This window comes from Trichomycterus rosablanca, chromosome 6, assembly GCF_030014385.1.
Source record: "Trichomycterus rosablanca isolate fTriRos1 chromosome 6, fTriRos1.hap1, whole genome shotgun sequence".
Lineage (NCBI taxonomy): Eukaryota > Metazoa > Chordata > Actinopteri > Siluriformes > Trichomycteridae > Trichomycterus > Trichomycterus rosablanca.
The window spans coordinates 38625144-38639670 of NC_085993.1; the positions used below are offsets into that span (position 1 = coordinate 38625144).

The 14527-nt window shown below is 39.8% G+C and overlaps 2 protein-coding genes across 3 annotated transcripts in view; one reads left to right on the plus strand and one right to left on the minus strand.

The window, feature by feature from the left end:
• Positions 1 to 1741, plus strand: part of LOC134317106 (meiosis regulator and mRNA stability factor 1) — a 35442-nt gene extending 33701 nt beyond the window's left edge. For both annotated transcript variants that reach the window (XM_062997809.1, XM_062997810.1), the window contains one exon: positions 99 to 1741. In XM_062997809.1, the coding sequence (XP_062853879.1) occupies positions 99 to 583 (485 nt within the window). In that variant the 3' untranslated portion in view covers positions 584 to 1741. The remainder of the gene's footprint in view (positions 1 to 98) is intronic.
• Positions 1742 to 9085: 7344 nt separating this feature from the next.
• bmerb1 (bMERB domain containing 1) overlaps positions 9086 to 14527 on the minus strand; it is a 37328-nt gene continuing 31886 nt past the window's right edge. Inside the window, exons 5-6 of the mRNA XM_062996937.1 lie at positions 12706 to 12788; positions 9086 to 9427 (exon numbers count right to left, since the gene is read on the minus strand). Coding sequence (XP_062853007.1) covers positions 9309 to 9427; positions 12706 to 12788 — 202 coding nt within the window. The 3' untranslated portion in view covers positions 9086 to 9308. The remainder of the gene's footprint in view (positions 9428 to 12705; positions 12789 to 14527) is intronic.

Here is a 14527-nt window from a genome sequence, read left to right on the forward strand (position 1 = left end):
TAAGTAGGAGAACTTGCACAATCAGTGGCTGACTAAATACTTTTTGGCCCCACTGTATATCTTGTAAAACATGTATGTCTTGTTTTTTTCTGTCCCAGGCTGCAGTATGGGGGATGCAGAGCTTCCGTATCTGAGTGGCACTTCTCCGGAGGACCTGCTGTGTGGCCCGGTTCCATCCTGCCTGCCCTCCCCCCAACTGCACCCCGACCCAGTTCTGCTCCAGCACCAAGACCTCACTGGCTTGGAGGAGCACTCACAAACCCAGCTCTCAGGAGATGCAGCAGATCCTCATCCTATCCACAACCAACCTCACGCAGCTCCGTCACCCACCAACGAGTGTTACCCAGTCTTAGATGCAGAGAATGCAACAGCAGATACGTCCACATCTGGTGCAGGTGAAGTTGACGAGAGCTTGAGCGTCGGTGATGCTGAATCTTGTGATGCAGCTGGGTCGGTAGTGATCAAACCCTCACAAATTCCCAACTCTAAATCGGTAGCCTCTGAAAGCCCCAGCAAGAGAACCTTTCGGAATAAATTCAAACTCGCAGCTAACTTCTCCTTCTCCCCAGCGCCCCATGTTTAAAGCTGCTTAGTCATTCATATCGATTCATATCGAGTCCTGCGCTCAGAGTTTCTGTTTGATCTGCTTTATCATACTTAATACAGCTCACAAAGTGCATTATAGGCATTGGTCCACTTTCATAACTATACTATAATCCCTCTGAAGGGTATTTCTTTTTGAATGAGAACTTTAAAGGGTTCACACAGAAAATAACCGCCACATTTTGGCTTTGGGGAAAAAAATACTATTAATTTGCATTTGGTTGTGTAAACCAGAATAGACAGAGTATTGAAGATATAAATATAGATATAAGGGTGGGGTGTGGAGAAATGAAACAGGTTTTAAATTCCTCATAGCCTGGTTGGATTTCCTATCTAGCCAACTAGCCAATTGGCTAAGTGCAGTTTGTTGAAATCTGGGATGTCCCAATTGGCTACAGTGTATCTCTGTCAGTCCTGTTGGGTTGCTATTAGAATTAACACTTCTCAGTAAAGTATTTGTAATTGTCCAAGTCACAGATGTTGTTCTTATACTGTGAACATGTCCGATGTTGACTGACAACATTATTTACACCAGTATAGGACCCTAAAAAGCCTTTGCAATCACACATGTGCATCAATTGCATGCACAGAGTTGCTTTGGCTTCTGTGAAGCTTTTGGATAATATTAGTATCAACTGATATAAAAGTTTTAACATCAAAATGAGATCGAAATGTAAAAAACTAACACTGTAAACCCAAATTAAAATGACAGAAATAACTGGTACTAAATCTAGCAGGCTTGCGAAATGCACCAGTAAACATTTGAGCTTTCATTGACTTTTCTGTACTCCTGGAGTAAAAACTTCAGCTGTTTTTTCCCTTTAGTAATAAGTTTGTAGCAGCTCTAAAAATGTATCTAAAAAATCAGCATTTTGTCCCCTTTAGTAATAAGTTTGTAGCGACTCTTTCGAGCTGACCACTTTGAAACATAATTTATAATTAGCCAGTGAGCTGTATTAGTGTGTTAAAACTGAAAGCAGAAAGCAGGGATGTTAAAATGTTCACTGTCCATTCAAGCCACCCACATTCTGCTGCTACTACTTTTTTCCACTCTTGATAATTCGTCTGTAAAAAGCACTTGCTCACCCCCCCCCCCCCCCCCTTTTTTTTTTTAAAGATTTTTTTTTTAATTTGTTTAGGATCCATATTTTCCACTTTGACATTAAAAAAGAAAATCCATTGTTCATTGTTGTTCTGGAAAACTGGAACTAAAATCTTCCTCAAAATCATGTTGTGCCCTAGGTTTGGAGAAAGTACTGTGTGGTAAAAGAAAAAGAACCTCCAAGCTAGCTGTAACTGAGGCATCGGCTTTCAGTATCACCTAAAATATTGCTTCTTGTCATTCTAACTTTCTTTAGGAATCATTTCATGGAATGAATTTGCAGAAAGTTGTAGTTGATGGTACTTCACGTTTTATGTCCTTTGAACAGGCAGCAAAGTCTCTGATGGGATGTGTGTACAGCAGATCAAGTTTAGTGGCTGCTGATTTATACTACGGTAAGTTTCAGTGATAGTCTTGGATTAAAATGATGCAACTTGCTGTGTGTAGGACGTATGGGTTTGTGCACTAGAATATTTTTAGTTGCAGAACTAAACTTGATTTTCTGACTGATTATGGAAGATGTTTTAGTATGTTTTCAGTAAGCTTAGTTTTGATGAAAATGACTATTAGTCAGTTTGGATGTCATTTAATGGTTCAAATTAGATTTTCAGCCTCATCTAGCTGAACGTACATGCATAAAGGATAACGTCAAGGTTGTCTTGCAGAGCTTGGAAAGCTTGAGCGCTGTTTACATCACCTGCACCTTCGAGATAATGGCACGAGTCCAAGTGAAAGCTCCATTATGGTTTTTAGCTTAGTTGTCTGCTGCTTGTGCTTTTAGTTGGATCGTTCTGTATGGAATTTCATATGCACGTAGTGCATAGATAATTTCCTGTTTAATGTTACGAGTAAGCTGTATAGTTTTAATTGTTTATTTCATGCATTCTCACAGCGGATCATGCTAGCAACAATGAGTCGGTCCCTAGAATATGCCAAGGTTGTTTTCTTTAACCTTGATCAGTTTTGTTTGTCTGTTAGCCACTTGCTGCTTATTCTTAGAGAAAGAGCATGTATATGTAACTGATTAGTGATGGGCTGTAGGTGGGAACCGCTCAGACTGCAACATCAGTATCAGGGGACACACAAAGGCCTTCTGATTTTTTTAAATCTAGGCCAGGCCAGGCTCTTACAATGGCTTGTATCAGCCTTGGCACCATGGTAGACTTAAAAAAAAAAAAAAAAAAGTGCAGCGAGAGCGGTCCCAAGCATCCTTAGCTTAGTTGGTGTATGTCAGGTTGTTTGTCTGTCACAATGACTTGTTTGGCGGGTTTTCAGAATAGACTCCGGACCGAAGACTTTCCTGCGTGTGCTTTGTCCTTTTCTGGTTTTCACAGAAAAATCATCTAGAACATTTTATAGTGCCATTCTGATTGGAAGAGAACATAAACATGTGAATGTACTTTGTTGTTATGCACAATTCCATTTGAAAAATGAGCTTCTGGCCTTAATCTTGTAGTTGCAAAAAATGCCTGCCGATTTATTTAAAGATGCATATCATGTTTACAGCTCAGAGACTTATTTATTGACCTGCTGGGTGGCTGCGGACAATTTACTTTCATCTTAGATACTTATTAAACATGACTTAAGGAGCTGGTATGAATTTTAGAGCTGTTTTTTAAGATTAATTAAGGCCTGATATTTCTGTCATGAAGGCAGCATCACAGCTGAATCATTTGGCCTTAATGAGCCCTCAGTTTCCTTCTGAACTTTCAGTTTGCTCTTTGAGGAAAAATATACTTTAAAAGCCCCTTGGAGCACCGTTACAGCTAACTCGGAGGAGAAAAGTCATTAGTTCTTTGCACGCTGATCTTGTTTATCTATGCACGTTTGCATAGTTTTGTTTCTACTAGGAGTTTAATCAAGTAATATGTTCGAGTATCAAAAGCAGTTCAGTGTCGTTTAAAACTGCTGTTTAGTTTGGTCCCGGCTCTCTTCCAGCATGGAGAGCTCTGGTTTACATAGTTCTGTTCTTCATGTAGACCCGGTGTAGCAAGTGTTGTCAAATAGGATTAGAAAAATGCTGGATTTAACACAATTATATCTTCTTATAAGTAACAGTATAAAATTCTTATTAAATAATTGGTTTGCTTTAAAAATTTGATATTCAGCAAATGAGTCTAGTCATCTAGAAAATGAAACACAAGATGACAATTATTATTAGCAGCAGAATGTTTTTTTTTCCAACCCAAATTATTTCATTGGTTCTCTTGCTAAATTAACTTTGAGTGAATAAAGAGAGCAGAATACATAATCATTCTACTACTCACCCTCACTTAAGTATGAATGTTGTATTGTAGCAGTTTTACAATTCTGTGGATTGTCAAAAATCATTTCTGTCAATAAATTTCACAAGCATCAGGTTTGACTCTGGCGTTTTATTTGGTAAACTTGTAATTTTGTTATCATTTCATGTTTAATTTAACTGTCTATAATTAACTATAATATATAATCTGTGACTTTACGTCTACAAGGTGGACCAACTAGGTAGGAGTGTCTAATAGAGTGGACAGTGATTGGACAAAGTATTTAAAAACTCCAGCAGCACTGCTGTGTCTGATCCACTCATACCAGCACAACACACACTAACACACCACTACCATGTCAGTGTGGGGGTCCTGACCATTGAAGAACAGGGTGAAAGCAGGGTATAAAGGTATGTAGAGAAACAGATGGACTACAGTCAGTAATTGTAGAACTACAAAGTGCTTCTATATGGTAAGTGGAGCTGATAAAATGGACAGTGAGTGTAGAAACAGGTGGTTTTAATGTTATGGCTGATCAGTGTACTATGTAATAATTACTGCACCTGTGACTGTGTTCAAGTTTCTACCCAAAGCATTTGGACTCTCTATAGAAAGGGGACATTCAAGCAACTCGGCCACACCATGGAAGAAATTGTGGACCTTCACATATCTGATTTCTCTTTAGGACCAATTTTCAAACACCTGAAGGTATGACGTGCAACTATACGAACACATGTATGCAAATATAAAATGTAAAGCTTGTACCACAGCACAATTCTGTTTTAACTTTCAAGCTTTTAAAAAACTGACCTCACTTAACTATTAACTACAAGTGAAAGTTCAACTTCTTTAAATTAAGTACCTTAGTAGGATTGTGTGACCTTAACATCCTTTGATGGTTGCTTGCAGTCCCCTGAGGGCCGTGTTCCACTACCATAATGTGTGAAAACAGAATAATTGGTGCTTAACCTTCTACAAAATGCAATTAGACAAATATAACAAAATCCAGAAAGATGCTTTAATTAAAATGTATATTTACAAAGTAATGCTTCAGCGGTAATTCACTCCAACCACACCAACCACAAACATCAGAGAATTTTACTTTCGTAAGTTTACAGACACTGAACAATGAGACGCTTGCAGCCGTAATGTAAAAGAACTGCTCTGCATTTATTTACAAATAAATATATCTTTGTTTAGCATTCCAGCAGTAATGGTGGAGTTAAGGAGTAAGCACTAAGCCTCTTGCACATTCCTGTATAATACATAAACATCTGACCAACCTTTAGCATTAGTTTAGTGGTACTGCAAGAGATTATTTTAGGGTTTTTTTGTTTGCTAGAAACTAAACATAAACAGTTTTTAACAGATTTTAAAAAGATTTTAACGGCTTGAAATATTTTACATGAAAAAACAGCATAATGTATACTTGGTTTTCCTAGGTTTACATTTGAGTGCTCTTTTTTATGGTGTTTTAAGGTACAGATGTTAATTCTTTTAACTGCAAACTAACTGACATTAGTTGTTAATTGTATACAGATAAACCAGAGCAACCCATAATTTTAAACAGCACCGTGTTTTAGATCAACAAGACTTATCAAACGCAGTCTATCAGCAGACATGGCAGAAACATGGCACGGTTACTTTGAGCTTAAGCACTATTAGCTGAAGTTAAACCAAACAAATGACAAGACTGGCATTCAGAGCCGATGTTAAACAAATAAAAATATCTCTTGCATTGCATTGGCTTACTTGCTACCAATTTTTGAAACAAAATGTTTTCAGCCTCGTATCGTACAGAAGCAACATGCACAGAGCTCAGTCTGCTACTGTAATTGAGCAAAGTACAAAAAGCATTCATAGCTAAATACAAATTAATTTAGGCCAAATATATTTAAATATGAACCTAAAACTCTTTAAGTAACTGTTTAACTAAGTAGCCATCTTTTCCAAAATGTAGCTTGAGTACTTTTTGTATTCAGATTTTGGATTCTCTCTTTGCTGGTATTGATGTGCCAGTGTTGTTCCCAAACACTTCATGGCGAGTCCGATTCTGCTTCCGAGACAGAATTCTGCACAAAACTGTACTCGTCGCCCTAGAACTGATGTGCGATAATTGCACTGGCAGTCTCAGCTCTGCTTATAATGTGTATATATATATATATTTATTGTTGGCTATTGGAAGTTCGGAACATAATAGATTAAAGTAATGATTAAAGATTTTCATTGACATGTCAAACATTAGTCTTCTAGTTAAAAAGAATATATACAGTGTATCACAAAAGTGAGTACACCCCTCACATTTCTGCAAATATTTCATTATATCTGTTCATGGGACAACACTATAGACATGAAACTTGGATATAACTTAGAGTAGTCAGTGTACAGCTTGTATAGCAGTGTAGATTTACTGTCTTCTGAAAATAACTCAACACACAGCCATTAATGTCTAAATAGCTGGCAACATAAGTGAGTACACCCCACAGTGAACATGTCCAAATTGTGCCCAAATGTGTCGTTGTCCCTCCCTGGTGTCATGTGTCAAGGTCCCAGGTGTAAATGGGGAGCAGGGCTGTTAAATTTGGTGTTTTGGGTACAATTCTCTCATACTGGCCACTGGATATTCAACATGGCACCTCATGGCAAAGAACTCTCTGAGGATGTGAGAAATAGAATTGTTGCTCTCCACAAAGATGGCCTGGGCTATAAGAAGATTGCTAACACCCTGAAACTGAGCTACAGCATGGTGGCCAAGGTCTTACAGCGGTTTTCCAGGACAGGTTCCACTCGGAACAGGCTTCGCCAGGGTCGACCAAAGAATTTGAGTCCACGTGTTCGGCGTCATATCCAGAGGTTGGCTTTAAAAAATAGACACATGAGTGCTGCCAGCATTGCTGCAGAGGTTGAAGACGTGGGAGGTCAGCCTGTCAGTGCTCATACCATACGCCGCACACTGCATCAACTCGGTCTGCATGGTCGTCATCCCAGAAGGAAGCTGACGCACAAGAAAGCCCGCAAACAGTTTGCTGAAGACAAGCAGTCCAAGAACATGGATTACTGGAATGCCCTGTGGTCTGACGAGACCAAGATAAACTTGTTTGGCTCAGATGGTGTCCAGCATGTGTGGCGGCGCCCTGGTGAGAAGTACCAAGACAACTGTATCTTGCCTACAGTCAAGCATGGTGGTGGTAGCATCATGGTCTTGGGCTGCATGAGTGTTGCTGGCACTGGGGAGCTGCAGTTCATTGAGGGAAACATGAATTCCAACATGTACTGTGACATTCTGAAACAGAGCATGATCCCCTCCCTTCGAACACTGGGCCTCATGGCAGTTTTCCAACAGGATAACGACCCCAAACACAACCTCCAAGATGACAACTGCCTTGCTGAGGAAGCTGAAGGTAAAGGTGATGGACTAAACCCAATTGAGCACCTGTGGCGCATCCTCAAGTGGAAGGTGGAGGAGTTCAAGGTGTCTAACATCCACCAGCTCCGTGATGTCATCATGGAGGAGTGGAAGAGGATTCCAGTAGCAACCTGTGCAGCTCTGGTGAATTCCATGCCCAGGAGGGTTAAGGCAGTGCTGGATAATAATGGTGGTCACACAAAATATTGACACTTTGGGCACAATTTGGACATGTTCACTGTGGGGTGTACTCACTTATGTTGCCAGCTATTTACACATTAATGGCTGTGTGTTGAGTTATTTTCAGAAGACAGTAAATCTACACTGCTATACAAGTTGTACACTGACTACTCTAAGTTATATCCAAGTTTTATATATATATATTGTGTGGGTATGCGTCCCCACTATTAACTTTTGTCCTGTCTAGTAACCTGTAATGTGTTGTGCTTATGAAGGCCTTTTGTACTATGAGGGCTTCTCGAGTGATCAAACTGTTGAACTGAATTTCATCTCTGGCTTCTCACTGTTCACAGGATATCAGCGTCCATCAAAAACGCACTAATGCCGCTGATTTTAATAATGACACCGGCGGGGCACATCACAGCATTGTCTGATGGATGCAAATGTGATTCAATAACGTTTGCTGCATCGTGCTCAGCATTTCAGCCCCAATCATCCAAAAACGCAACTGATTTTACTTCACTGATTTGTTACTGCTTGGTTCTGTAGGTGTGCAGAAGCTGAAACACCACACTTGCAATATACATTTTGCAGAACTGTTACTTTCTGAACAACAGATCCAGCTTGGTCTCGGTGTAAAGCACTAACGGTCAGAACCGATCTATACTGCATTAAAAATGAGTATCAAATTCCGATGTAGAACTTAACAGAGCTTATAGAAGTCATGGCTGAAATTCTACTGCAGACTAAATGGAATGGTGGTTTCTTATATTTTTCACTTGCTTAAACTTTTGTTAAATGATTTTGATTTATACATATCTACTGTATTTAATGTAGACTCAGGATCCAGTCAGAGTGGATCCTGAGTCTGGTTCCTCTCAAGGTTTGTTCCTGGTCATTTGTAATATTTACAGAGCTTTTCCTGGCTGCTGTTGGTCATCTGAGCTTTTTTTTTGGTCCTGGAATCTGAGTGCTATTTTTAAAAAACTAGACTGAAATTCTAGAACTTCAGTCTGGATTACTGACTGGGGGCTTTAGTAAGATAAAACTAGTATTATTCACAGCCACGCTTAACCTAATATACACTATATGGTTCAAAGTATTTGGACACCTCACCCTGAGCTTGCTGAACCAATATAATAAAACCAATTGAATTAAAATACAGTGACCTCTATGTGATCTTTTCAGCTATAACAACAGCCACTCTTCTGAGAATGATTCTCATAAGCCTTTGAAGTATAGCTGTGGGTATTTGTGCCAATTTAGTCAAAAGAGCATTTGTATGGCTGGGCACTGATGTTGGTAAAAAAAAAAAAACTAATATGATGATCCAGTTCATTCCAAATCTGTTTAGTGGGGCTGAGGACAGGACTCTGTGTAGACCACTGGAGTTTCTTTAAACCAAGCTTTTCTTCATGTCTTTATAATAATGCCGAATCAGGAAAGAACCTTCCCTGTTGCTGCAAAGTTAAAGGCATTATTTTCTTTATAAAAATGATTTATTACACCTGCTAATAATTTCGTGGCTGAAACACATGAGTTTAATAGTTAGACGAGGTGTCCCAATACCTTATATAGTTCATATAGTGTATCTTGGCTTTTTGTAGCAATAAAAACGTCTAAACTGTGAGAAAAAATAATGAATGAATAATGGCACTTCTAAATTGGCACCACACACTCTACACAGGGGACTGTAAAAACTGTCATTTGTTCCACCCTAACTAAGACTTTTGTTTCTCGTACTGACTGCAGCTTAAAAACAAATGCAAGGTCTTTACATGACAGCACACTGCGTGGCTCCACAGCAGTCCTTTATAATAGCCACGCTGGTCTTGGTAATAGAGGGCTTGTGTGCCGGAGGCTCTGCTGTCGGCTTTTTCACTTTCGGAGGACCTGAGAAAGAACAACAAAACAAAGTTTAGTCAAGGGGGGCTTGATTTTGGTTTTTACACCTGCTGATGTGCATCTTTTAGGCTGTGTTCTGTTCTGATGTGATCATCTAGCTGCCCCAACCCCCTTTGTAGGTACTTAGTGTACACAGATGTGGTTTTTTTAGGGGTTCACACAGAACATTTGTTTCCTGATGGTGGTTTCATATTCCAGGATTAGAATTAGGGCCCTACTAAATTGACAAGAAAATGTTCTTAATTTCACGAACCTTGATTTTCAAAAATCACAGATTTCCAGGAGTTTTCAAGAGAGTGCCACTTTTAACGACAGTCATTAAATTACACTCATAAATTGAATGATAGAATAAATGAAAGCTACAATACACAGCACAGCTACCTTCACAATTAAATCAGCAACGGTGTGAGGCTTCATGTTCTGTCTCTCGTCTGTGTTTTGACACACACCCCTCTGCGTCCACAGAAGTGGTTGGGAGTTTTCCACACTCATTTACCTGAGTAGTGTTTTTAGCTGCTTTAGACTTCAACATCTCAGAGATTTTGACTAAGCAATTGCTAACAGAATTACCTTAGGATTCATTTAGGCCTCATAGGGCAGATTAACCAGTAAATTAGCCACTTGAATGCTATGCGAATGTAAAATGTTAAATCACTAAACACAAACCTTACATTTTGAATTTCACAGCAAATTGGAAAAGACTCATTTCACAGTTTCACTGCCAGAAATTGTGTAGGACCTTTAAACTTCGAAGTATGCATATGGGCTTTATAGACCGTTTCAAATGAATATTCACGAGTCCAGGAAGTGACAGTTAATAGAACAGAATAAACATAAACCTAACATAAGCCTTAAAAAGTTTACATTTTCCTTAGAATGCGATGTGAAAAGCCATAACTTTATAGGACTATATTTTGGGGAAATGTCACTATATGGAATTATATTAACAGCTTAATTAGCTGTAATAATTAGCTTAGCTTAATTATTAAATGACACGCAGACCTGTAAAGAAACATGGTTCTACTTTTGTAATACAAAAAGTAAACATACTATTTATGAATACATTGTGCTTACTGTAAAATATTTCATGTATTTCCAGTTAGGCTATAAAAAATTGTTTTAGCATTAGCTAATATGTTCTAATTCAGATGAGAAGTAATTCACTGTAGTTTGTCATATTTTTATCATATTATAATGGCTCTTGGCTCAACAGACACAAAAGGGGAGATGACACAATAATTATTTTAATAATTAAATGTATGCGTCCAAACTGCGGTATGCTTTCACTGCCTCTCTGGTGTAAACACACTCCGTTTCAACAAGGTAGTGACACACGGCTGGGTATGTTACCTCAGGCAAAAGTTTTAGGTCAGCGGAAAAACACTGACTTCTTAAATTCTCCTCAAAAGGGGCTGGTAAAGATACTTGATGATCCATCATTCATTTCTGCTAATATCTCGTTTGTTCCGCGTTCGGGAGACTCGCAAAGTACAATCTCGTCATGTTGACAGCTGGATGGATGTTTAAAAATGGCGGTAGCAGTAGCGTTGTTATTGTTTACCCTCATTGAAACGGTCTATAAGTAAAGTGGCTCAATGGACACCAAGGTAAAGTTGTAGCCTAGTGGTTAAGGTACTGAACTAGTAACCGAAAGGTCACTGGTTGAAGTCCCACCACTGCAAGGTTGCCACTGTTGGGCCCTTGAGCTAGGTCCTTGACCCTCAATTGCTCAGACTGTATACTGTCACAGTACTGTAAGTCATTTTAGGGCAGTTGTAGCCTAGTGCTTAAGGTACTGGACTAGTAATCAAAAGGTCGCTGGTTCAAGCCCCACCACTGTCAGGTTGCCACTGTTGGGCCCTTGAGCAAAGTCCTTAACACATAATTGCTTAGACAGTATACGGTCACTGTACTGTAAGTCGCTTTGTATAAAAGTGTCTGCTAAATGCTGAAATGTAAATGTAATCTCCTTCCATGTTCTCCCCCATCATCAGATTTATACATCTTTGGACACTGGTGTAAAACGTCTTTCTTCCCTGTATGCTTTTGTTTTTAACCCAAGATCCAGTTATGTAATACTGTTATGTAATAATCAGCTTAATCAGCTCTGTATAGAATCCCTGTTAATACTGGATAACCACTTTGTGATTAAACACTCTGTAAAAGCGTAATTCGTTATTACTCATTCATCAGGAGTGGTAGTAGGATGAGCATGACATTCTCGAAATACCACTTTGACCTTTTAATTGTAGGCCAACCGCTGACTCGTGTCCCGACCGTAGAGACTGTAAAAACATGGTTGAACTCTGTAAACCTGAGCTGAACTCTGTGTGGACTGGGTATTAGCCTGAGAAGAAACACAGGCCTGTCATGGCCTTTGAATTGACTGGATTAAATTAACAGCGAAGCCCAGAGGCACGAGAGCTAAGTATTTAGTGTTCCTGTTATTGTGTGTGGCTGCTAATGCATTTTAGTGCAAAGATTTGCGGCTCCATGTGAGATGGCTGTAGGAAGAGACACTGTCCGACCTTCCCTCTGTTAAACACGGCCAATTGTACTTATAGTACAAAATAAAAAAAACATTAAAAAACACAAAGCCAGACCAAAGTACTCAATGTTATAAATATAAACATGTACTTCATTAGCACCTCATTAGGTACACCTATATCTAAGGCCCTACCTTATTTACGGCAGTGAAAATCGAGTCACAATGTGCAACTTGCTGTGAAATTTCACAACGTAAGTGCCTCACGTTTACTGGTTAATGACAGTGGTAGCCTACTGGGTAGGGCTTTGGGCAAGCAACTGAAAGGTTGAGAGTTTGAATCTTAGCTCAGCCATGTAGCCACTGTTGGGCCCTTGAGCAAGGCCCTTAACCCTCTCTGCTCCAGGGGTGCCGTACAATGGCTGACCCTGCGCTCTGACGATATGTGAAGAAAGAATTTTGCTGTACTGGCGTAGTAAGGCCGTAATTATATGGTTCACATTTACTGATTATTGTCTAAGTCACATCTACAATACAGGTGATATTTAAGGGTATCCAATCACTGACTGTAGCCCATCTGTTACTTTGCACACTTTGTCACCCCTGTACCCCATTTGTATTTCTCTGTAGGATTGGATTCAGTACTCAGAGCATCAGTAATGATGAATTTCAGTATTTGATTCTTAAATTTGAGAGACACTTGTGTGTTCTGATTTTAAATCAGCATCACATTGATGGAAAATAATAATTGTGAGAACGTGTGTGTGGATCATTTACTCACTTTGTGTAGCTTTGGCCAGTTTTTCCAGAGGCATGAGCTTCAGTCTGAGAAACTCGGCCATCTCATTGTCCTCCTCCTGTTCTCTGTGGGGGAGAAACAGAATTGGTTAGAACCTGGTCTTTTCACAGGTCAAGTGTCTCAACTGAGGCTTGATTAGACTTAGACCACATGCATGTGGTTACTCTACATGCATGAAACGTTGTGAAAACTGTCTGGGCAGGCGCCCAGCCAACCACGAGTACCGCTGAAACTCGAAACCGGTTCTTTTTGATGGTGGGCTAGTGTAATAGACCACTGCGTCACACAAGCGACCTATTAGCTATGTACAGATAAAAGAAGCTTGATGTAAGAAATATGACACATGAGTTAGATGATTAAAAACCCAGGGATGAGGAATGACTAAGAAGGGAGTGAAAATGAGTGAAAGAATGACAGAATGAGTCATAGGGAGGTGAGAGCTGGCGCTGGGTCGGTCAGGTGTTAATTAACTCTCACTTAGTCAAACAAGCAGTGAACGTCATAATTCACACTAAGACTGAAAACATTCTCTGCAATTTTATTTTCTCTGTGATTCACTGGATAAATATTAAACATGATATTTAACGATGATCGTGCCTCTTTATCTGCCAAGCAGGGTCCTTACACAGCGTTTCAAGACCCCACCCACATAGTCCGGTCATCGTGCCATAGCAGAACAGTGTCTGCTGTAGGCACTGCCAATTATGCCATTACGCTAGATGGTGCCCATCTGACCGGTGGCAATGCCGTGTTTCGAACCGAGGAGTTCAGAATCTTGGCGCTGGTGTTCTACTAATAGGTATAATAACTAACTATATATTCCGCTAGGTGTTGTGACTGGAACACATGAATTCACAGTTACACAGTTACACCCTGGACGGGGCGCCAGTCCATCGCAGGGCAGACACACACACACCTATTCACCTATAGGGCAATTCAGTGTCTCCAATTAACCTTACTGCATGTTTTTGGACTGTGCGAGGAAACCGGAGCTCCCGGAGGAAACTCACACAGACACAGGGAGAACATGCAAACTCAGCAAAGAAAGGACCCGGACCTTCTTGCTGTGAGGTGAAAGTGTTACCCACCGAGCAATCGTGCCGCCCATGGTATGTACATTTCCTGATTATTTTATAAGGTAAACCTTTTATACACATAAACTTAATGGGTACACAATGACTGACTGTGGCCCATCTGTAGCTATGTACACTTAGTCACCCCACTGTACCCCATTTATCAATCAAAATGGTCCACTTCTAATGGTTGATTGGCCATGACTGTAATATATGCTAGTGTTGTTGGGATTTTTAAACACTGCAATGTCAGTGTTGTGAGGAGAATAGTGCTCTGATCAAAAATATAAAGCCAACAGCTACATTTGATAAAGTGTCCACTAATTAAAAGACTGCAGGAGGAATCACGAACATTGTGCTAATCTTTAACTGTACACCAAGGATTAAGTCTTAATAAAAATGAGTTCCTAATAAAGACGCCATAAGCAGGTAAGTTAAAAATCCCAACAACACTGCTGCACCTGGTGAACTTATACTGCTCACAATGTTTGTTTTTGTTTGTTTTACACTTTGGTTACATTCATGACAAAAACAGTAGTTACTGGTTACACAAGGTTCATCAGTTCACAAGTTTTAACGTCAAACACAGTCATGGACAATTTTGTATCTCCACTTCACATCACTTGCATGTTTTTGGACAGTGGGAGGAAACCGAAGCTCCCGGAGGAAACCCACGCAGACACGGTGAGAACATGCAAACTCGACAGAGAAAGGACCCAGACCGCCCCACC